This window comes from Notothenia coriiceps, unplaced genomic scaffold (assembly GCF_000735185.1).
Source record: "Notothenia coriiceps isolate Sejong01 unplaced genomic scaffold, NC01 NC01_scaffold00005339, whole genome shotgun sequence".
In the NCBI taxonomy this organism is placed as follows: domain Eukaryota; kingdom Metazoa; phylum Chordata; class Actinopteri; order Perciformes; family Nototheniidae; genus Notothenia; species Notothenia coriiceps.
Window position 1 is genome coordinate 8,890 of NW_011338040.1, and position 22,591 is coordinate 31,480.

General features: G+C 38.8%; 1 protein-coding gene across 1 annotated transcript; it reads right to left on the minus strand.

Moving 5' to 3' along the window:
* Positions 1-2,004: 2,004 nt before the first annotated feature.
* Positions 2,005-18,989, minus strand: lrrtm4l1 (leucine rich repeat transmembrane neuronal 4 like 1). Its single transcript, XM_010768166.1, has 2 exons — positions 18,544-18,989; positions 2,005-3,694 (listed from the first exon to the last, which is right to left on the minus strand). The coding sequence occupies exons 1-2, from the start codon at positions 18,545-18,547 to the stop codon at positions 2,058-2,060; spliced, it is 1,641 nt and encodes a 546-aa protein (XP_010766468.1). The 5' UTR covers positions 18,548-18,989; the 3' UTR covers positions 2,005-2,057.
* Between the last annotated feature and the right edge of the window lie 3,602 nt (positions 18,990-22,591).

The window sequence follows — 22,591 nt, forward strand, 5'->3', positions numbered from 1 at the left end:
TCTTACAATATTGTTTTTCACAAATGCCTTTTCAAAATTGCTTATACACTACTTAAAATAATCATAATTCAGCACAACTACAACAATCCACTATAGCTCCAAATGTAATGACTTGTCATGTAAATAGACTCACTTTGTTGTAACTGTCAACATTTCCTCTTGAACAACACACAGCGTAGAGAGAGATGCAATAAAGAAAATTCAGGAACTGCAGGAAGGCTTTTTGAGTAAACTTTTACAATCCATGTAAAAAGATAAAAGCTGGAACTTCTCCGTGGTCAATATTAAGAGATGCATGTCTCATACGGATTGAGTTGACATATTGATTTGAGTTCCCTGTTGCAGTTATGCTGATGGATCCCACGGAAAATAATATATCCTGCGCTATTTGTAACCAAATATCCAAGATAAGCAGTTTCTTTCAACACTGAAAAGGAAAAGCTGCATTCAGGTCAAGTGAAAAATGTTCTCTTGTACAAGTAAGTTATATAACTATATTTTACAGCACAGGGTATATAGTAGGGATGCCAGCGATTATTCGATTATTCCAATATTTGTTACAGTCTCCATAATCGAAAATTATTTTTAAAATTCGATTTTATTTATATATATTTTTATTATTATTTATGTTTTTTTTTTTTTTCCTGGCTTAGTTTCAACCAAAATATAGACTAATGCTAATAATAGTGATATTATTAATAATTGTAAATGGCCATTGGTCACACCACCAGTTTGTTTTACTGTAAACTTGGAGGAAGCCTAATAATCGATTATTATTCGCCAGGGCTGTCCGATTTTCGATTTTGATCATGGTCAGTTTCTGGCATCCCTAGTATATAGTAAATAAAAAAATCATAATTTTCAAAAGCTGATGCATTGTTTCCAAAGAATAGTATATATATTCAACATCTAACGTTTGTAAATGATTGTATAGTGAGAATGTAGTTAAAACTATTAGCAACTTATCACCAAATTGCAATTTTGAATGGTATCACACACTCTTGGTGTTTATCACTTATTTCTTTACATACCTTTATACAAAACATGTATCAAACAGGATGATTTACTAAACTCTATATGACCCTTGGTGAATCTATCATACCCGAAACATGCTACCTGAGATCTAACAAAGACAACATGCAAATCTTTTTTCAGTTTCCAAGCGAATAATTGTAATTACCCTGGTTTATAAATATACTCCTTATCACAGTGGAAGGATCCACTTTCAAGCCATATCATAAACTTTGGGATTACCGAAGTACATCTCCTCTTTGCAGATTACCATAAATCTATCAACACAGCTGAGGAAGTGTGGAATATTCCAGAGAAAATCTGAAAGGCAGTCACAGTGCAACTCCATAAACAAGACAACATAAACCTGAGTCACCTATAACGGATGTTGGATCTTGTAACAAACAATTCAATGTGTTCCACTTTTCAGTTGCAATAAAGGGCTCTTATGCAACTCCATAATAGCTTTGCTACGTTACAGCAGAACTGTCAAACAAAAAATTCAATTAAACGCAATCCATTGTGAATTTTGAATATAATATAAGTAGATTCCATTCATGATAAAAAATCCACAACATTTAGACACACATTAAGGCACCAATGAACCCACCAACAACACTCCCCGAAACACACACAAGTGCCAGAACATAATTGCTTAAAAATGAGTCATGCCATGCTTATGTGATGTGGTATTATGCAAAATTGTTAGATAATGTCCAATTATTCATGTTCTCTACAAGTTGACATGTACAATAACATGTATACAGCAAATAACACACAAATTATATGTGTGTCAATTGTACACTCAATCAACCTCAGACCCTGGATCTAATTAGGTTTTCTCTATTTTCCACTTTATGGTTTTAAAAGTAAAACCTGAGTAATTGGACTAGTCTAACATTTGGAGTTTGTGAATCAAGAGTCAAGTATGCTTAACTGTGATTCAACGGTGTATTTGTTACAGGGCATATTTGATAAAGGATTTACCTCTCTGTTGAGCCTTTGCATTTTGATTTAGATTTGTTATTTTTGGCTGATGCGATGAATCATACCTCACACTCCCTGGAGCCAGAAATTGTGCATGTGCAGGAACCAGTGCCATTGCTTAGCACCTCCAATGCCTCTGGAGTGGCAGCAGGGTTGTAGCTCATGTAATACTCTTGGAGCTGGGAGCTCAGGTTCTGCTCAGGCTCTGGACTCTTTTTACGACGCTTCCGCCCCACCATGGATCGCTGCGGCAGCAACCTGGTTGCAGCTGGATATCGCCGCCAAAACACATAGATAATTGTCAAGATTAGGGACATAGTGAAGAAGAGTGCCACGCTGCCCACCACCACTTTGTGAAGAGTCATGTGTTCCAGCTCTGGAGGTGGTATGAGGGTGGGTCGGGTGGGGGCAACTGAGTCTATTGGGTCTTTGCTCATATGCCCTGGAAAGGTAGGATGAGGAATAGGTCGAGGTCTGTATGGTGGGACAGGACCAAAGGTGCTTGCTATTGGCATTGGTGGAGAGGCGCTAGTGGGGGCAAAGGTTGGTTCTCCTGTTGCTTCAGAAATTAGTTCTGACATTGGTGAGGGTGTTTCTGTCAGAACGTAATCAGTTTCCTCACAAATTCCATGGTTTCTTGTGGCTTCCATAATCTTTTCTCCCTGGAGATACTTAGGGCTGCTGCATATCATAGTGGTGTCTTTGCTACCCCGAAAACTTCTCAACCAAGCCACAAGCGGGCATATCCCAGTTCCACAATCCCACATGTTCCCGGCAAGGCTCATGGAGGTCAGGGATATCCATGCTGACACCGCCTCCTGAGACACATTGGACAGTTTGTTGGATTCCAGGTTGAGTACTTGAAGGTTGGGCAAGCAGTGAAACACAGCTGGGTCCAGGGTCTGGATTTCATTTCCGGACAGATCAAGTTTCTGCAGTGTATACCAAGTCCATGGAAGGCCCTGGTTGACCACCTTAATGCGGTTCCACTGCAGGAAGAGTGATCTCAGATTGGCCAAGCGTGGAAACAGAAAAAAGTTGATCCGTGAGAACTGGTTGTGCTCCAGATGCAACTCCATTAGCTTCTGAAGCCCCAAAAATGTAGTGCGGGTAAGAGCCTTGATACGATTGTAACCCAAATCCAGAAACTCCAAACTTCGACACTCCAGGAATGCTCGAATTGGGATATTGGAGAGACCGTTTGAGCGCAGGTGTAGGTTTTGTAGTTTTCGTAAGCCATGGAACTGACCTGGCTGAAGGACTTCCAATTTGTTGTAAGACAAGTCCAAACTGCGAAGATTGGGAATTCCATGGAATGTTGAGTTGTGCAGCGATGTGATCCTATTGGAGCTCAGTATCAGCTCTTTAAGCCTGCGAACCCCCTGGAACGCACGACTGTCAACAGCTGAAATTTTATTATGGTCCAAGTATATCCAGAGAAGCTGGCCCAGATGAGCAAATTGATACGGCAGCAGGGTGTGTAGATCATTGTAGCGCAGGGAGAGGCCTTGGCAGCCAACTGAGATGTTTTCAGGAACATCTAAGAAGCCAGCTGAATCACAATGTACCGTTTTCCCCTCGCATCGGCAGCTATTTGGACAGGTGCGCTCACCAAAGCTGAACAGAGGGGGAGCCCGCAAAAGGAGGAGGAGAGGGAGGAGGAGGTGTGTCAGGCGTCCATCACACATCAATGGACCTAAAAGAGAATAAGACAGAGAGAGAAGAGAGGATTTTAATGAAGTTCCATTTTCAGATGTTATATACAAAAAAAAAATGCAGTATCCCCTGTGAAGCAGAAAGGGTTCAAAACGGATGTTAGAATTCATTTAAAGTTCTTTGCTGTATGTCAACAGATGCATATGAAGGGCAAAACTATAACACGAGTATATGAACATCCTGTTTTCCTAGTTAGTTTTGTCAAAGACAAGGAGAACCTTGACACTAGGGCTGTCCCGAATACCGGATATTCGGTAGTAATCAGCAGCGAATATTCGGCGCGAGCTTAAACACGTGTATTTCGGTTTATTCAAGGCATTACTTTTGTTAGTCTACAGTATTGTTGTTTTATAGTTATTTGTTAATGTATATAACCCAATTTATGTTCTTTGAAATTGAAAAGGATATTGCATTGTGTGTGTTACTTTCGTTGCAGTTGTATTATGTCATAAGTGTAACTTTGCTTGGCTTCCTATTTTGTATGGACATGCTTTTATTTTGAAGGAGAGTTAGCGCTATTGACAGGAAGTTGTTGTTGCTATGTTGTTGCTATGAAAAAAAAAGAAAAAAAAGAAAAGCGAATAACGAAATCCGAATAGTACTCCAACGACCGAATATTCGGATACAGCCCTACTTGACACAGATTTACTTATCTGATCATTCCACTTATAATGAAGAAATATAAAAAGGTTTAAAGGTCCAACGCTCATTCACTCCAGATTCTGTCTGATATTTACTCAGTCTTGATTTTTATTTGTCACTATTGATGGAACCAAATTGAGCCAAACCAATAATATAAATATATTGTCCCATGGATCAATGGCATAACCTTAATCCTTTCAATCCATGCAAATGCAACGGCTGACAAATTACAGGGTCTGCTTGAGGTTGCTTATATCCATGCTGTATGATCAGTCTAGGACTCGTGGCCTGCTTTTAATGCAATACTACAATTAAAAATACAATGCGACTGGACAATCATTTTCAACAAACCAGCAAGGCAATCACGGGTTTTTCTTTAAATAATGGTAGGTGCTTGAATGTCCTTGTCAGTAGCCTCATGTTTTAATTTAACATTCTCTTTTGATTTCTAATTCAACATCCTGCAGTACAGATCGAACACGTAAGAAGATGTGTCACTGCCCTAATACATTCAGACTGCACTATATGTCAAAGGACAAACCCCTGACACAGGGCTCTGGTCTGGTCTCACACTGAGTAGCGCTTCGACAAAGGATATTCATATGCTTTCAAATTTACTTTTACCTCCCCTCAGGCACATGTCTGTTCCCTACTCTGTTTCTTAAAGTAGCCGCTTTGCTATTAACAGCTACAGATTTGACAATTAACAATGAGAAGCTTGTCTACTATAGCGTAAAGGGAGGAATGATGTTGTATGAACAGGCTGCAATGCCAATGGTTTCAAAGTAGGAGGTAGGTGAGGGTGGGAATTGTAAACATTGTGGAAATGTATAAAACAGAAGTGGCAACAAGTGTTTAATTATGCTATTAATATTATAGACGGTTTCAAGGTCTAGTGGATTTTAATGATACACGATGCAACCTGCATGACGTTTGTAAATTCTAGTAGGCAGCACTAATATTTGGTGAATTACTAAAATTATAAATGTGGGTGATTATTAAACTCTATATAGAGAATGATATAAATAATTTCTCTTGGTGGAGACTATTAGGGTAAAAATGCATTAAATACTAAGAACAACAGCAGGCCATTAGTTATGCTGGAAATGATTACATTTAGTAAATGACTTTTTAGTATAGTTGAGTATTTTTACCACATTATTAGATGATGGTTGACTTTCCCTTTTTTTCTCTCAGCTTTCGCTGATTTAGGATACAAGGTCCTTCATAAATTAAACATGAACGAAGAGTACCTTCACTTCTAAGTGAACTCTTCCATATGGGTTGTCAACATACATGTAAGAAAACACATATTGGCAGTAGAAGGAAATCATATTCCTCATGATTAAACATTAGTGTTCATTCATGCATATTACATTTTACTTATGAAAAGTTAAGTGGACATTAGCTGGCCACGGAACCATGCTTTAGCTGAAAGGAGATTACTATTACATGCACTTTTGTATTGCTACACTTGTGAGAATCACCAATAATACATGGCCTTCCCTCATTCCAAGAAATTAAACCAAAATCTCTGTATTTATGCTGTATGGCGATACACAATATACATCTCGGTACTTTTTACGAAGTCAGATACATTTTGAGTTGCAGGTTAGAGCAACTTGGAAGATGTCTAAAGCACTTTTGATAAAAATGCATATACCCTAAGACGGTTGAGACAATACAAATGGTTTGTTCTGGATGACTAATCTTAAGTTTTATTCGCCAGACCAGCTAGCACCCCACAGACATACCCACAGCGAATTTGGCTGAAACACTGTTTCTTCATATACAAACTGGAATTTGGATTTTGTGGTGGTATATTTACCACAATTTGACAACGTTATGCTAATACAGCTGAACACCTGCTCTCAGTGCATCTGCCTTTCTCCGTATTTTGCAACGCCTCACAGCTACACCCACACGCTATCTTATTAAATATGCAGTCAACTGTGTCAACACCTCACAAACACAAGACTTAACTATGATTGAAACAAATCAACGGGGAAATACACATTGTATAGTCCTATAGAAAAAAACAGAACCGTTTAAGTGAGGAAAAGGTTAGCTGATTGATTGCGGAGGGGATGCTAGGAACTGAAAAACTGTTTTGCTGATTCATTTTGAAAGAGAAACAGCTGATGGAATAACATGAGCACAGAAGCGACTTTTTCAATCTGTCAATGTCAGTGACAGTTCTTCACGTTTATAGTGCTGTCCCCTGCTTAGCTGTAGTGAAGCCAAAAAGGGGGGCTGGGTTTTTTAACAGACGCAGCGGGGGATTGTGAGCGGATGGCAGAAGAAACGGGTCGTGAATGACAACATCAAACAATATCCATATACACTGTCATCCTATCTCGTTTGGAAAAACTAAAAATACCGATACCTTAACCTGATACTAACCTCAGCGATTTACACAAATCATCACAAGAGCACACACATGAACTCCAAATATTGTGATTTGTTTGGTATATGCATGAGAAGTTACTGTTTGACTTTGGGCAAGGTTTTTGAAATGACAGCAAGAGAATGACATGAATACAAAAACAAAAGTGCATTACATTACTGGCAGAATGTGTCACTCTGTATACTTAAGTTCTGGAGAGACATATTGCTTGTCCAGTATGGACAAACAGGCAATTTGAGGTTAACAGACAGAGGAAGACCATGATTGTGATGGAAAGATTGCAAGAATTGAAGATGCAAATTTAGAAATATGCATTTGAGTCACTTTGTAATCAAATTCACAAGTATTTTAGAAAGTTGGCTACTTAGAAAGGCTCCAGGCTTATTTCAAAGTCAGATAATTACATCTTATTTGGGATGCATCTCCTTGTGGACCTCCATAGGACTATCGGCAAATAAGATGGTTGTTAATGGCAGTGGACGATGTTTATCTGTTCCAGCTCAATAACTTTGTTTTAGCTAAATGTTGTGTTGGTCACTACCGTTCCACTATGAACAATTGCTGGCATATGCGCCCAATGTGTCTGCCGAATTAAGAAAAGAGCCACTTGCTAGAACAGCCAATCATCGAGCTCATTTAGTTAAAGTACGAGAAGGTCTTGTGACTTGATGTAGTTTTTCAAAAGTCAAGCTTAACTATGATCAGACACTTGGATTACAATTTTCCATTGAAGAAAAGTTATGAAAATGTGTGTTTGAAAGCAAATAGTTATAAGAAAAAACTGATATTGGAATCAGCAGCAAACATTTAAAACAAATTGGAATTGGCAAGGAATGTACAATCAGTTCACCTAGTTTACTTATCATTTATATGTGATGAGCTTCTGCTGTTAGCTGTAAACTAATTTTAAAATCCTCCATTGTCTAACTCATAGTATGCGGAAAACATTATAATGCCATATTATACAATACCTTAAGGGATGACCCACAACACAGTTTGTTGTGGGTCATCCAGATACAACTATTCAAAAGCTACTTCAGTGTTAGTATAATACTCAATACAGGCAGATTTGTATTGAGCCATATAAAGACCAAATATGAAGAAACTATATCCCTTTTCAAAAACAGTAATTCTTTTTTGGAAGTTTAAATTGATTCCATGCTGCAATGAGTTGGAATGTGGAACAGTACATTGGTTTGGGGCTGACATTTATTGCAATTGCATGAGTGGAAGTCGTACTTGGCAAAGTTGTTCCTAATTCCTAGCTTCTGCTCAACATCAATTATGGCATGTACGTTAGTTAGAGCAGAAAATCGCACAATCTTAATGGATCTGCCCAAATTCCATTTCCCATGTTACTACTAAAAAGCACTTAAACAGTGAATACTATTACCAAAGCTTGATGCACAGTCCCCCTATAGTAGTTATCTTAATAGTACTAAAAATAGATAAATTATTGTGCATCTGCATTTGCATCGAAATATAAGAGAATGACAAACATGGGTTGAATATTTATATGTTCATAGACATATCTTAAGATAAGAGTAGTATGGCAAAAGTCATTTCCACTGTGATTTCCTGCATACTAACAATAAGATAGGCAGTCCAATAATCTTTAAACTGCTTCTTAAATGAGTTTATAAATAATAACACATTGAATTGAAGAAGAGAATGAATGCAAACTATTGCTGGATTTATGTCAATAGGATTTGATTTGTTTTTGATCTGTATTTTTGAAAATTATGTAACTTTTTATCTTTTTTTAGCATGTTGTTTATTATATTATAACTTAGTACTTTTTTTAACGCATGTAAGATATGCAACACTAAGCTGTCTGTGGCTCTTTCCTGCTGTAACGCTGCAAATGTCCCCTCTGTGGGACTAATAAAGGTATTCTGATTTTGAATATGCAAGAATGCAAGTGAAAAAGAAGTAGGACGATAGAGGAGGTAGATGAGTCCTAGTGACACTGAGTATGATCATTCAGAGCAGATATCAAACGTTGATAATGTGCGCTATAAATAAACCCCTAAAGACCTCCAAGCAACAGATACAGTACACTGCCACTCTCATCACCTCCATTAGGTACCAAACTGACCAAGCATCCACGGCACTCTACAGTCATTAGTCTTCTCTAAATGATGATTCCGTTGGAGCTTTAAAAAGGGTCTGTCCTTAGGGGGAAAAAATACATTTGGGATCAAACAGAGAGTGTGACTCACACATATTTTACATGGTAGGAAAACTCCGGGATATTATAGAAAGCCACAACATTCAGCCACTGGCTCGTTAACGCCTCCGCAAGACACCATCTTTAATTAGCACACATTGGTTCAGCATGGATTTCTTTGTAGACGGAGGAATAATAAAAACCCACCGGACATGTGTACACCAAGCTCCCATAGGAGGCAATACAGAGCAACATTAATATAAGGCTTTCTCTTAAGCACAGGTTGATTATGTAACACTATCACATGTTGTATTCTGCACAGGCATCACTCAGGTTCTCTGTATGTTCTTCAATGCATCAGATGCTGTAAGAAGAAGAGACAAGGACTCCCACCAGACAACATATATACCGGGTCTCCTACAGCTTTTCAAATGAATCATTTCAAACACTTGTCTCTTAGTCTGGCTAACAGCGGCAGTAGCCGACAGAAACGGCCATTATTTCTAATTGCAAGAATGTACATCCCAACATCTATTGGAAGAAAAAAAAATTGGTAGTCCCTTTAATATTAATAAAATGCTACAACCATGGCTCTTGGCAGGAAATGCTATCTGTTCCCTCTTGGAAGAGATTTGATCTTTTGTGCTAAGCTTCACACATCTGTTTACCTGGCTCTCTCTTCTTAGTAGAGCATGACCAATCACAGCCAGAGGGTTTGGGAGATTTCATATCTTGTAGAAGTTACATCTCGGGATTTTGAACAACTTGCACTGCAGTATTACAGAAGTACACATTAGGGCGCTTTATCTCGAAGATAGATCTGTTCCTAACTTTCAAGTCCAAAGTCATTTTTTTCCCCCCTACTTTTTTCTTGGTAAGCTGCAAGTCTTATAGATTAATAGATACATTTATTTCTAAGCACTTTAATGGATTGCACCATATTTTCTGCAGGGATGTCACCTTTAAAACATAACCCTAACCATCAAGAATTGGCTGACCTGATTTAGCTTAAATCTGGAGTCACAACGGCAATGTTAAAGCCTAAATTAAAACGCTTTTCCTCCTTTAAAAGAATGTCAGACTCATCACAAAGTATCATAATCTACGAAAAGGAAACCATGTTTCTCCGATGTCAAAAGCCTGAAACCTTTATTACCTCATTGCAACAGTACACGTTTCGTATTAAGATGATTTAAGTTCTAACCATGGAATGTTTAAAAACGCAGAGTTTTGCACTTTAGCAAGAGGAATAGTGAAGCACAATATCGTTTCATGGCCTCAAAAAAAGCTAAAGCACATTGCTTTTTCTTTTTATTGCATGCAGCAAATTAAGCTTCAACACAATTTGTGTCTGATAAAGGTGCAATTGCTGCCAATGAATATCCATTACGGAACAAACTCTGTTCTCCAGCTTCCCTCTGGGATCAACTACAGACCAACGGGGAGTAGTTTATGGAAGTTGGACTCAGATGTCCAGACTGAAATGTCAATGAAAATGAGCTTGGAAATGCACAACAGCAAAAAGGTAAATCATTATATAATTCCATCAAATATATCTTATCCCCAATTACCTCCCCTGTACATTTCACTTCCGACGTTTCTGGAATCCCATAAAAGTGAGTCCACTCCCCACCCCTCCCCCTTGCTGGGGACAGAGTGGATTCTGGCAGGACTAACGGAGTCAGCTGTCGTATTCCTTGGCAGTGCGACAAGTTGATATTTCATTTGAAGACACCGAGCACTGATGCAAAGGCTATTACCCAGAGTGCCCAAGTGGGTTGGCCAGAGAGGCTAGGGCCGCACACTGGGGCACTTCAAATAAATGAAAAGTGAGAAAGAAAACTAAATATTTCTTATTAAGTGGTCTACTTTAGAAGAGGTTATACACATTACAATGAAGAGTTCTTTGTGGCAGCTGTACAAGGTTATACACTGGTAGAAATGAATAAACCATTCTACCAGTATATTTTTGCCAGATCTTTTTTTATAGAAAAATACAATTAAGTATAGTGCCTTATTGGTAACCAGGAGGCTTTAGTTTATATACAATAGGTATTTTTAAATCATTACAAACCTCAAATATGGATTTGATAATAATTCCAACACCGCCTCCGTCATTTCCTTCCCCCTTCTTAGACTGTTTTACTCTCTGACACTGGAGCCAAGGGTCTCGAAGTGTGGTTGAGCTTAGGCAAGCAGAATTCTAGGGCACGACAGCATGTGTGATATATTACATTATTGAGTGTGTTCGCCCAGATTTAAGGCAAATACAATTAAAAATGATTTCAGGGCAACCAAGTGTGTGACATATTACCAGTCACATGGCCCATCATGCAACGGTGATTAATTGGGACACACTTGCATTGAAATATTCAAATGAAGTACCTTTTACACACTTAAAACCCATTATTCCACGCACATTCATTTGAAAATTGGAGTCAGTCGTAATTTCAACTCACAGTAGATTTATGATAAAAGCTTATTTTACTACTGAAGCTGCAAAAACATGCCAGTCCGAAACACATACTTTACAGTTCAACAAGAACAAGGCGAATGGAGAAATAGAGTAAAGCTGGAAAATATCACACCAGTAGTGGCAAACTACGGCTTAAATGGAGCAGCAAGCATGTACAATTCTAATTAAATGAACAGTCAATTATCTTAGCTCAGTTATTCGGCTTGGATTTGTAAGGGATGTAGTTACTAAGGTCCAATGAGTCCATGACTTACTCTAGTGCAACAATAAAAGACGGGGAATGAAGACAGACATATTGCTTTGCTTGCTGTAGCTTATCCTGCTGGCACTTTGATGTGGAAAAAGAGAGAAGCCTAAATTATTACCACTTAAAGACTTAATGCCATGACAAGGAGTATTGATTTGCTAAGTCCAAGCATTAACATTCTAGATCAATGGGACTAGCAACATACGGTGTGTATAGTTTTAATTTATCCACAAAACAAACTGCCTGTAATGTACAACTTTGCTCTGTAAGTGCAGTGCAGCATAGCTGGCCACCATGTCTATTGATTCCCGTGTCTAACATTCCAATTTACACCGTTAACTTTGAGGTTCGGGTTATTCACCAATCCTCTAAATTGAGTGTGTCCAAGTTTTTTTGGCAATAATCAGATTTGTTTCCCTATGATGTTACAACTATTTAAATCTTGTAGACGCAGTATTGTTTTTACATTACAAGCAGCAGGAATTATTGCAAGGATGCTTGTTTGTACACTTTTAGATTGTATTACTTTGGTATTTATACAAGGTGAGATTCCTACTTTAAGGATCTATATTTTATTATCTTATGAACAAAAAAGTTACTTGATTAAAAGTAATTTAAATTATAAATGGATTTTAAACAAATCTACTTAGTAGGAGGGAGGATAATACCTTCCAAGTTGCATTTTCTATGAATTCAAATGGATTAAAGGGTGTGAATCTTTTCAATGTTCCCTGTAAATTAAGAAAAAAAATTCTTAGCATGCAAGTTTAACAGGGTGAATCACTAGCTATGCTAATGTTTTAACTGTCCCAGGGACAGTCCTTCCCCGAGCAAAAGGTATTTGTGCGCGTAACACTTCAAAGAATAAATATATTAAATGTACATTGGTATTAGACAAACAGCAGCAAATCCGCACTTGGGGCAGAACATGTTTTGAATAATAGTTAATTAATAATTAATTTCTCATAAAAAATCTGATATTTTTGACGTATTGATTGTGACTTTTTTGTGTTTAACTAGCTTTTAGGTGGATTTACTCATTTAAAAACAACAAATGATAGAAGCCAGACAGTTGTTTCATAGAAATCATTATTGTTTTACCTTTTGACATTTTGTGGGTGAGGGTAAAAAATAACCAATTAGTCTTTATAAAGGCTAATTGGTTATTTTGAATGTCAAAATGTTCACACAACATTTCTTTGGGGCCATGAATGCTGTCTGCTGTGAAAGAAAGGCAGAATGGCTCATGAAGAAAGTCTGTTTTTCAAGAAGGCTTTGAGCCTTTGGAAATCCATAATTAAGCCTCTGTATGATCATGTTGACCATGCGAGGGATGTTTAAATGAAAACATGGATGAATCCTGTTTCATAGTAAACAACCTATGCACCGTGTGAATATTGAAAATTAAGGAAAAATATTTATGGTACTAAACAGAGGGCAAAAGTGTTTATCAGCAGTGTTTTGATATGTCAGTATGTTCCTTCCTGATAAAGATCCGTCAAAGTTAGATCATAATTACATTTATACAAATAATTAGTGTGGTGCATTCTGGTTGTTGTAGTTTTTTTAAATATTGAGCTAAAGGGAATACCACAGCCCCTTTTCCCTGTTTCTTTAAAGTCCTGTAGCAATATTAAAAATACTATATTAGACAGTCCAGCTTTGTCTAGTCTCAAGTGATGAGAACATTTTTCTAGCTGTGAAATACTTCTTTAAGGATGTGTTCCCCTAAAAAGATACAGCATAATGGACACTTTTTGATATGAGGGAATTCCAAAGGTCATAACGCGGTGAGGTATGACTTTAAGTTGGCAAATGTTACTTTGAATATTAAACCTATTCATGTTAAACATAGTTTTCGATATAGAATATATGGATTTTCCAACATCATACAGTTTTTCCCCTACAGCAGCGCGAGGTGGACAGTTTGCCTCTCTAACAGCAGCATCAATCTTAAACAGCGGTTTGAAATGTGACAGCTTAAACTATACATAAACCTATATGTTCGGTACTTAAATGAGAGTGGCTTTCCAATGGACCTACTTACACACCCAAGTTATTAGAAATCTTTGCAGAGAGGCAGAAAGCTGAATCTATCGATATAAGTGCTGGCGTCAAAAGATCAGTACACACAAGTCGTTAAAGCTGGCCAGTGTGAGGAGAGCCTGATGTAAAGCCTGAGGAGTTCACACCATGGATGATGAGTGTGTGTCGGCTATGCTGGGAGTCAGTCAAGGTCAGAAGCATACTTATTCTGAAGTGAAAAAATAAATACTTAAAATGAAAGTTACATTTTATATAGACTATATATAATTTACCGTTCTTCATTTGTCATTAATTAGTCATTTGAACTTTAAACTACAGGAATGCTTAGTAAAGTTACTGGAAGCGACAAATTAAGATGAAAGGAAATAAAACATACATTTATTTGAATACTTTTGCTTAATCTTACCTGATTCCTTTAGAATATTTTTTTCTACTGACCTCTTGTGGCCAAGAGAGTAATGACAATGGGTTGAAGCCATGTGGAGTACAATTATTATCATATTGTTAAGATTAAACTTAATCAATGTATCCCAAAAAACAAAAAATGGATGCAAGAAGCTCACAAAACAACACAAACTTTTTCCGGGGGACACTACAAAAAGCAAACAGTGGGAACAAGCTAGCTGTTGCTATAGTTTGTGGCTTATGAAGATATCAAAGTTGGCTTGCACGGTAATCACATTACACCGCCTTTATAATAATAAAAAAGTCAGCCAGCATTCAGAGGTAGGTTTAAATTAAAAGAAAATGCCATAAAAATGGATATGCTTACTCAGAAAAGTAGCCAAAGATGCCGAACACATTATCTAAAAAATCTGAAACTACGTTATATATAAATATAAATACAGATAACTCTTTCCCTGGGGGATATAGGCTTATTCAAGGAATAGATTAACTCTTTTGGCAAGGGCTGCAATGTTTGCAAATCCATTTAAATGTAAAAGCAATCAAGCTTTTTTTAGATATCAGGTCATTTTTCAACACCACTGAAGGATAGCAGACTTAAATAATTTGATAATACAGAAAAAAAGGCAACAAGGGCTGCCTAATTTATAACTGCTTTGGTTCCGTTGTTAGCTCCTTGCAGGGGTTTTCTGCCTTTGTCATTACTTGCTGTGTTTGTGTTGTGAAACTGGTGAAGGTGTTTCTTAATTTGCTTGCGTTGTGTCTATTTGCAAGCATTGTTAATTTTCAGAGCTCTCAGGGAGACCGTAAAAATGTATAAAAAAACAACGTAGGCTGTAGTGGGCTTTGGGGACGTATAAATATACTCAACGCATTACCATGTGCTTGTAGTCTGTTTTTTTTGTTGTGCAAGCTCAGCTCCCACATTGCTCACCGCCAGACTTTGTTCTCAGTTCTGTGTCTTTGCCCGTATCACATTGCAATACTTCAATGTGCAGGACACACTGTTTGTCTTTCACACTTGAGAACACAAAACAGATGAGAAGTCCAAACTTTGAGATGTTAGAAAGTCCAGCACTCCGAGAGGTCGACCAGGACGAATGAAATGAAAGGAATGACCGAGAGTTGCAGTGAAAGAATTTCATATGCTGTGTTTTGGCGGTTTAAAAGCGTGTGTGGGTAGTGGTGAAGTGAATATTACTAAACTGCTGCAGAAAGAGCCTGATGGGAGCTTTCAGTCAGCTCAGAATGAGGAAACATGCATCGTGCTGACACAGTAATCCTTATTGATGGCTTGAGCTTTTTGTTAAAGGAGCTGCTGGAGCCATTTACAATGTTCAAGGTTACTTCTCCTATGTCGTTTAAAATGTGTCTTTATCATGCATAACGTGGCTCCGGAAGAAGTACTGGTAACATTTTCTGCCACTGCCTTTAATCGGTTGCATAGAGAGAACTTGAATTTCAATGTTTATTTCATCTAATAAGGACTTGATAATTCATTTATAGAGTGAAGACATTTGATCCAATCATATTCTCAAATTCTGCATAATGGTGTTAAATCTGCAGGAGAAATGAGTGGTTCTCAGCCAGTGGCAAACCTCTGGATCTTCTAATTATGTTCACTTGTAAACAAAAAAAGGTGGAATTGCAAAAAATGTGTACACAGGTTTGTTTTGTTTTCAAGCAGAAATTCAGCTTATGTTTCCAGACATGGCTCCAAAGGCCAATTACTGTCTGTGTGCTGTAGGAAACTGATGGATTACCGTAAAAATGGAAGGTTACTTCAACATAATTGCCCAGTTGCTCTTGCTAAGCAGTACTACAACATGAGTTGAGTACATTCTGTCAGGCCTCTTGTTGTTCACAATGACTCCTGCTTTGCCCGCCCCAAATAAAGTTAATGTAGCCCTCTTTGCATCGTTTGCAGAGCTTTGTTGTTGTGGGTTGATGAGCTGAATATACATTTCACAGCTAAGGCCACACACATGTGATTAGAATCAGTGTTGGGCTTGTCAGTAACCAGTATTTACCTCGTAGCTTGTTTTGGCTCGTATAACCCTAAGCCTAACAATACGACGTTACTTGATACTTCATTCATCGATAAATTGTCAACTATTGATTCACCAACAATTGATTCTTAAGTAATTTATTAAGAACAATATAGTGTCTGCTTTAGCTTCTCAAATGTGAATATTATCTGCTTTTCATTACTTCTCACTTGACTAATGGAACATTTAAGGACCTAATCTTGGGCTTCTGAGAAACACTGGATGCCATTTTACACAATTTTCTTACATTTTTCAAATAAAAAAGACATTATCAAGAGATTATTCTGCAAATATCCGTAAATTGCAGGCCTATAGTCAATTATAGAAGATACAATTAAACAAAAATTCAAAATATGCTGTAGTTCTGCATTTCAAAATGTTGCTCTTTTTGGTTTTATATCACTGTAAATTGCAAATGATGGTGTTGTGGCCAGGCAATTCAAGCATTTCAGGGAAATTATGATGGAGTTAATCCAATTTAGTCAAAGTATAATCATGCTTTAGATAATTGTTTGCTGCAACTCTAGTTGCTAGTAGTTCTTACTATGCTGGTATTCTCAAATACAGCAACAAGTGTCTGTGCAGATCATAATCAGGGCCCTGTCAGGGTTGCACACAAGGATTATTTCCATTATTGATTAATCTGCCTGACATCCTAGATTCATTGATTTATTAGAATGAAACATTTGTTAGACATGAGACAATTGTAAAATGTGTGATATTGGTCCATTTAAATAAACTTTGATTAATTGATTGATTGATAAAAAATATCAGAAAATGGAGAATGATGGCCTTACTAGTTTTTCAAAATCCAAGTTGATTTAAAATCGTGTTTGTCACTTAAAAAGCTGAACATATTTAGTGTAATATGACATCAGCCAGAACATCCCCATATTTGAGAAGCTACAAACAGCATTTTAGGATCATTTGCATGGAAGATCACCTAGACTACAAGCATTACGCCACATTAAGTTGATGCCATGTTTAATTGTCCTAAGGAAGAAAAGGTCATATCGAGTTAATATTGCCCTCCTACATAATTTGTGAAAAAGACATTGGATAAAGATAGAAGCACACTGCGAGAGAGCAATTCAGTCACAAGTGTTGATATCCTCAGCAATGCAGCCACTTATTTTGGCTGAGAGTAAATGTGATGACATAATTAAAACTGTAAAAGCATGTGCTCATTAGTCGAGCTAAGCTGCTCATTACTTGGATAAGTGCCACCATTCTGCACAGATGTGCGGGGCCGCGCGCATCTCTGCAGCCTGTGCCAGCTTTCCGGTTAATTTAAAAATAAAAAACGAAACAAAAGAAGAGGCATAACTAAAGCGAGACAAACAAAAATCCATCACAGTGGGGCTGCAGTTTCAAAACGCCTCTCTCTGCACCTAACCGCCAATCAAACAAGTGTGCATGAGTGTGCCTCTGCTGAATAATAGTCCTTCACTGAGATTTTCAACAAAAGTTGCACTTAAAAGAAAAAAGGGAGATGAGGCTTTCCATCATAACACCTGCAGAGGGCTTGAATTTCAACCTCGTTTCACGCATTTTCAGTGACATTCGGAACACCCACCGTTCTCTTTGAGCACCCCCCTAAAAAATATGCAAAAAAAAGAGCTGGGAAAACCGAAGAGAAGTGTGGGTTTGTGAGGCTTGGAGCACCCACAGTCAGTAAAATGGAGGAGGCTGATAGGCAGTGTGGGATGAGATTGTAGGTGCTCAGAGCTGTCAGGAGAAGAGGGGAGGTGGATGGAGTCAAAACATGCCAGAGCTCTGATTAGAAAATAAGGAGAAGAGGGAGAGGGGGGGGATATGCAACTTCAATACGGGGGATGTCATATATGACACTTAAATGTTGTCAGGGACTACGGATGGAAATGAGCTCAAAGCTAAAATCCGGCATATTTACACTTGATGCATTATTTATTTAAAGTGTTCATCAATGTGCATTGTCCCTGTTCGAATAAACGATTAAATGAAATGATAATAAATGACACATAATTGTCTATTATTTAACCGCAGCTCATTGTGCACCTAATCTCACGTCGCACATTTTGGCTTCACTTCCACATAAAGGTGTGAGCATTATTGTCTCCATCCTCCTCTTGAGGCACCAGCACTCCCTCCTGCAGTGTTTGTGTTTTTACATTTAATAGAGCAGGAAAACCTCTCAGTGGTGATGAAGCAACGAAAATAATCTCAAGAAATATTGGCAGTTGGAAAAAAAGTAGTGATCTGGAGCGAATAACCCGCAAGAAAGATGGAATTATCTAAACATCCACACTATCATATGCGCCATATCAACCCTCATTGTTATAATAAGGACCACATACGCTCAACTAATAATAGTGATGATTCAGACTGATGATGCCTACTCGTACTTACCCATGATGGCTCATCGGTCCGTTCCCCCCCGGTCCTCCGTGGCGCAATCCGCCGCACAGATCACGACTTCCTCCGTGTCTCCTTTTCCTTTCCCAGCACCTGGAGAGCCCCTGGAACTCCACGCGCAACTCACGCTTCGGGTGACTCGCCTGCCTTCATTCTAAAAAACTGCCTTGTATTATAAAAAAGCTTCTAAAGTTTGCGCCCATGCTCCTTGACGCAGGGGGAACTTTCTAAACATGTCGCAAATATCCATCCAAGTTGGAAGTCAAACGCCAGGGTATATAGGTTTTTTTTTTTCAACCGATAGTCTTGGAACAGGTGAAAAAAACATCACACGGTGCAAAAGTTAACGACGAGGTGGGATTCGGTGCGGTGATCGGCGGAGGCAGGTGTCCTCTGCTGCGCAAACATCCAGCGGAGACGCGAGGCGAGCAGTGATCGCAGGCAGCAGGCGCGGGCACTGTAAGGGGCTCCTGTGTGCAGCGCATTGGAGAGCGGGGTCCGCGTGTGCGCGCCCGGCTGCGTGGGGCACGTGTGTTTGCGCGTGTGCACGTGGGAGAAAAAGAAACGGGAGAGAGGATTCAATGCAGTGTTTAACAGCTGCAGGCAGATATGGTCAAATGTGAGATTTTGTAGTTTTTTTTCGTGGATGGGATTTTCTCCATATCAACCGACCCAAACAAACCAATGAAGTCTCTTGCTTTACCATGTCCATTATGCAGGTGTATGCTGAGGGCTTTGTGGTCATCATTATAGCATGAGTGGGTACTGCCTGATCCCACCTCTTGTTGCATAATTATTGTGGATAGCAAGGATGTATTATCTGGGTTTGCAACAGCAATACTTTCCCCGAGACATTTTAAAATTGCACAGTGAAGCATTTATACCATTAGGGAGCATGTCAATGTCTGAGTTAGAGAGAAAATGGTTGTTTCCAGCCATTATAATCCTTTTTTTATCCCAATAAAAGTCCCACTCCAATGCGAATTCTCTTTAACATGAAATACTCAGGTTGAAGTCTTGCGAAGTTATCCCCACAGTCCATAACACCTTCAAATTTTTGATTTAGTCCCCCCCCCCCCTCTTCATTTCTTATTCCTAGGATGGTATTTGGTCTCCAAATTGGTACTTTCTTTTCAGATGTTTCAGACACTAGCAAGAAAAATCAATTATACAACTGTTGCCATTAGGAGAAATAGTTCCAGCCTGGCGGGACTTCTGGGATAGTCTTGGTACACCATTTAGTGACTTAGTGAAAGTTTATGACGGCGTGACATTGAAAGTACAGTAGGAGGTTCAAAGTGAGCAAATACAGACGATTAACTGTCTTCAGTCAGGCTTTGGGTTATGCATTGAGAAAAACTGTACAGGCTGGTATAGTAGAATATTAGAGGGAATGTTTTTGGATTAACTTGTTAAGTGATCACAGACGGAATGGGGAGTAAGGCAATATATGTAACCGGAATACATAATCAAGATACAACATTTTTTTACTTTATTCTCGTACAAAGGGGAAGTCAAAAAAAGAATTTTTAAAGGGGCCCTATTATAGTTATTTGTAGGTTTATTTGTTCAAATGTGATATGTTTTCATGCTTTAATGTTCAAAAGGTGCTTTATTTTTCTAATACTGCCTGTGCTGCTGCACCTCTTTTAAGCAAGAGCCAAGTCTGCTCTGATTGGTTAGAAGGCCGGCTCTGTTGTGAATGTTGTTCAACTATTTAGGAATGTCCCACTCTTAGCATGGCACTAGCCAATAGAAGCAAAAGTATTACGAGTGATGTCACAATGTCGCGAAAGTAAACAAAGGAAACCAATGGAGGCTGGGGGGAGTGTGTGGGAGAGAATCTCACTCTGGAGGGAACTCTGGGATTTTAACCTTTGTAGACCATGTACATGCACTACATCCTATATAACGCGCTGCAGGGAAGGGTAAACTCAACAAAGCATAATAAGGCCAACTACAAAAGCATTTGTTGAACAGCATTAGTCATCGGCAGGTTTTTCTATAATGTATCTGAAATCCTGAGGCGTGTGTTTGGCTGTGTTTTTTCTTCTGACAGTTCAGTAGGTGGACACCTGATTTGTTTAAAATACTGTGGGGGCTCTTATGCTCCACTATAGTTAGAGGATGTTCTGTTGATAAGGAAGGAATTATACAAAATAACTTGGTTTCTTATTTTCTAAGGTTGTCTAATACTGTATAGCACAGTTCAGTAAAAGCCATCTTCATGATATTTAATTTTTTATTTAATTAAGTTGCATTGCATCTGATCTTGAGGTTATAAAAAGTAGTAAGGAAAGTAATCAGGTGACATTCTTTTATAATTTGATAATTGGATTCGGTAATTATTTAGATTTTTTTTTTACAGGTAATGTGAACCATGCACCAGTGTCTTGAAGCGGGTAATGGCCAGTGGCTTCCAAAATCTGCTTCAAGACACTGGTACTGGCCGACCCAGCTATAAAGGGATCAGCCCCTTCCGGCCCTGGTTAAACCATACAATCCATCACGTGCACTTCGCTCGGCCAATCAGCCAATCGGCTTGCCTCTTCATCTCTGCGAGTGGGACCCAGGTACTACTCAAAAAACACGCCGGTTTGCTATCCTCCTATGGTGGAACGAGCTCCCTACTGTGATCACGACAGCAGCAACTCTGCATGTCTTCCGTCGCAAACTGAGTTCAAATTATTAGTTTGGTGTCCATGTGTCACAATAATCTTTATAACAAGAAGAAATGGAAGAATGTAAATGCAAACTGAGCAACAGGGGTACAAAACCTACCATAGCCGTTTGTTTCTGTTGTGGGCAAATCAGCTGAAGTATTCGGCTTTCTGTGGCCAGACCAACAGCATCAAAATAATGATGTCAGTGTTCTGTCAGACTTGTTCTGTTTCTTTGAGCCGGTCACATAGCAACCCCACTTCTTTATTTGTGTGTGGATTTCTCAAACCAAGACAAGATTTTTCGGAGAAACAGGATTAAGTCCTTTAGCTCTCGTCTAAAATGAGGTGCTGTTATTGCTTTCTGGAAATGTGTCCATGTTTTTAAATAGAGTCCGCCCCGGTGTTAACATTTAGTTCCTGAGATAACATTTAGTCCAGTGCAACTCAGTCAGGAATGACATTTGAGATAAGCAGTGACAAGAGCCGTGAAATTAATGTAACAAGCGCAGGGAGCTGGCCCATGTAGCCCCGTCCCCTGGAGCTGTATGTCACAAGGAGGCAGGGCTGTAAATCAGCAGCGCCAAGGGTACCCCCCCCCCCAAACCCCTTCCACTAACCTCCTCCTTCTCCTCGTTGACCTCAGACGGGGCCTTGGTGCTGCTTGTGAAGAGGACGAATGGCAAACAGCAACGAAATGTGGTGTCAGCAGAGAGGTGTCAGGTAAAGGCAAGATGAGGGGGAGGAGGAGGAGGAGGAGGAGGAGGAGGAGGAGGAAGGCCCCCCATGACAGAGGGGAACAGTGATAACAAAGGGCACAGGACAGGTGAGGCTACTCGGGTGAGCTGTGAAAAGCCTGTCTGTCTCTTGGGGTCTATAAGACATCTTTATTTGAAAAAGGCCTCCTGCTACCAAAGGGAAAATGGCTCTTGTTTGGAAAATAATGAAATACTCAAATGGAGTTTTAAAATGTGGGTTAGGTTTGGATCTAAAAAAGACTTTCTTCGGAAACATCATTATTTTGGTTCAAAATTGGGACAAAGCGTAGGTCAATAGCATTTTCGACCTCAGCAACAGAGAGGGTAAAAGTCAACAGGTAGGATTAAATACACATCTGAAAGACAAAATAAAAACAAGAAATTCCCCCAAAAGAAAGTTGATTAAAAAGACAAGATGGAGGGAAGAAAGAGACAACAGGGATCTGAAAAGGGAAGTCGAATAAAGAAAAAGCTACATAAGATGACGTCACTAAATGTGCCAAACTCAGCATTTGTTTTGCGAATAAAAATGGCTCGCAGCTTGAAATTGAAAGTACATAACAAGAAGTCATAACCTGACGCGCCAGATTGTTTATTGCAGACAAATATCTGACAAACCGCCAT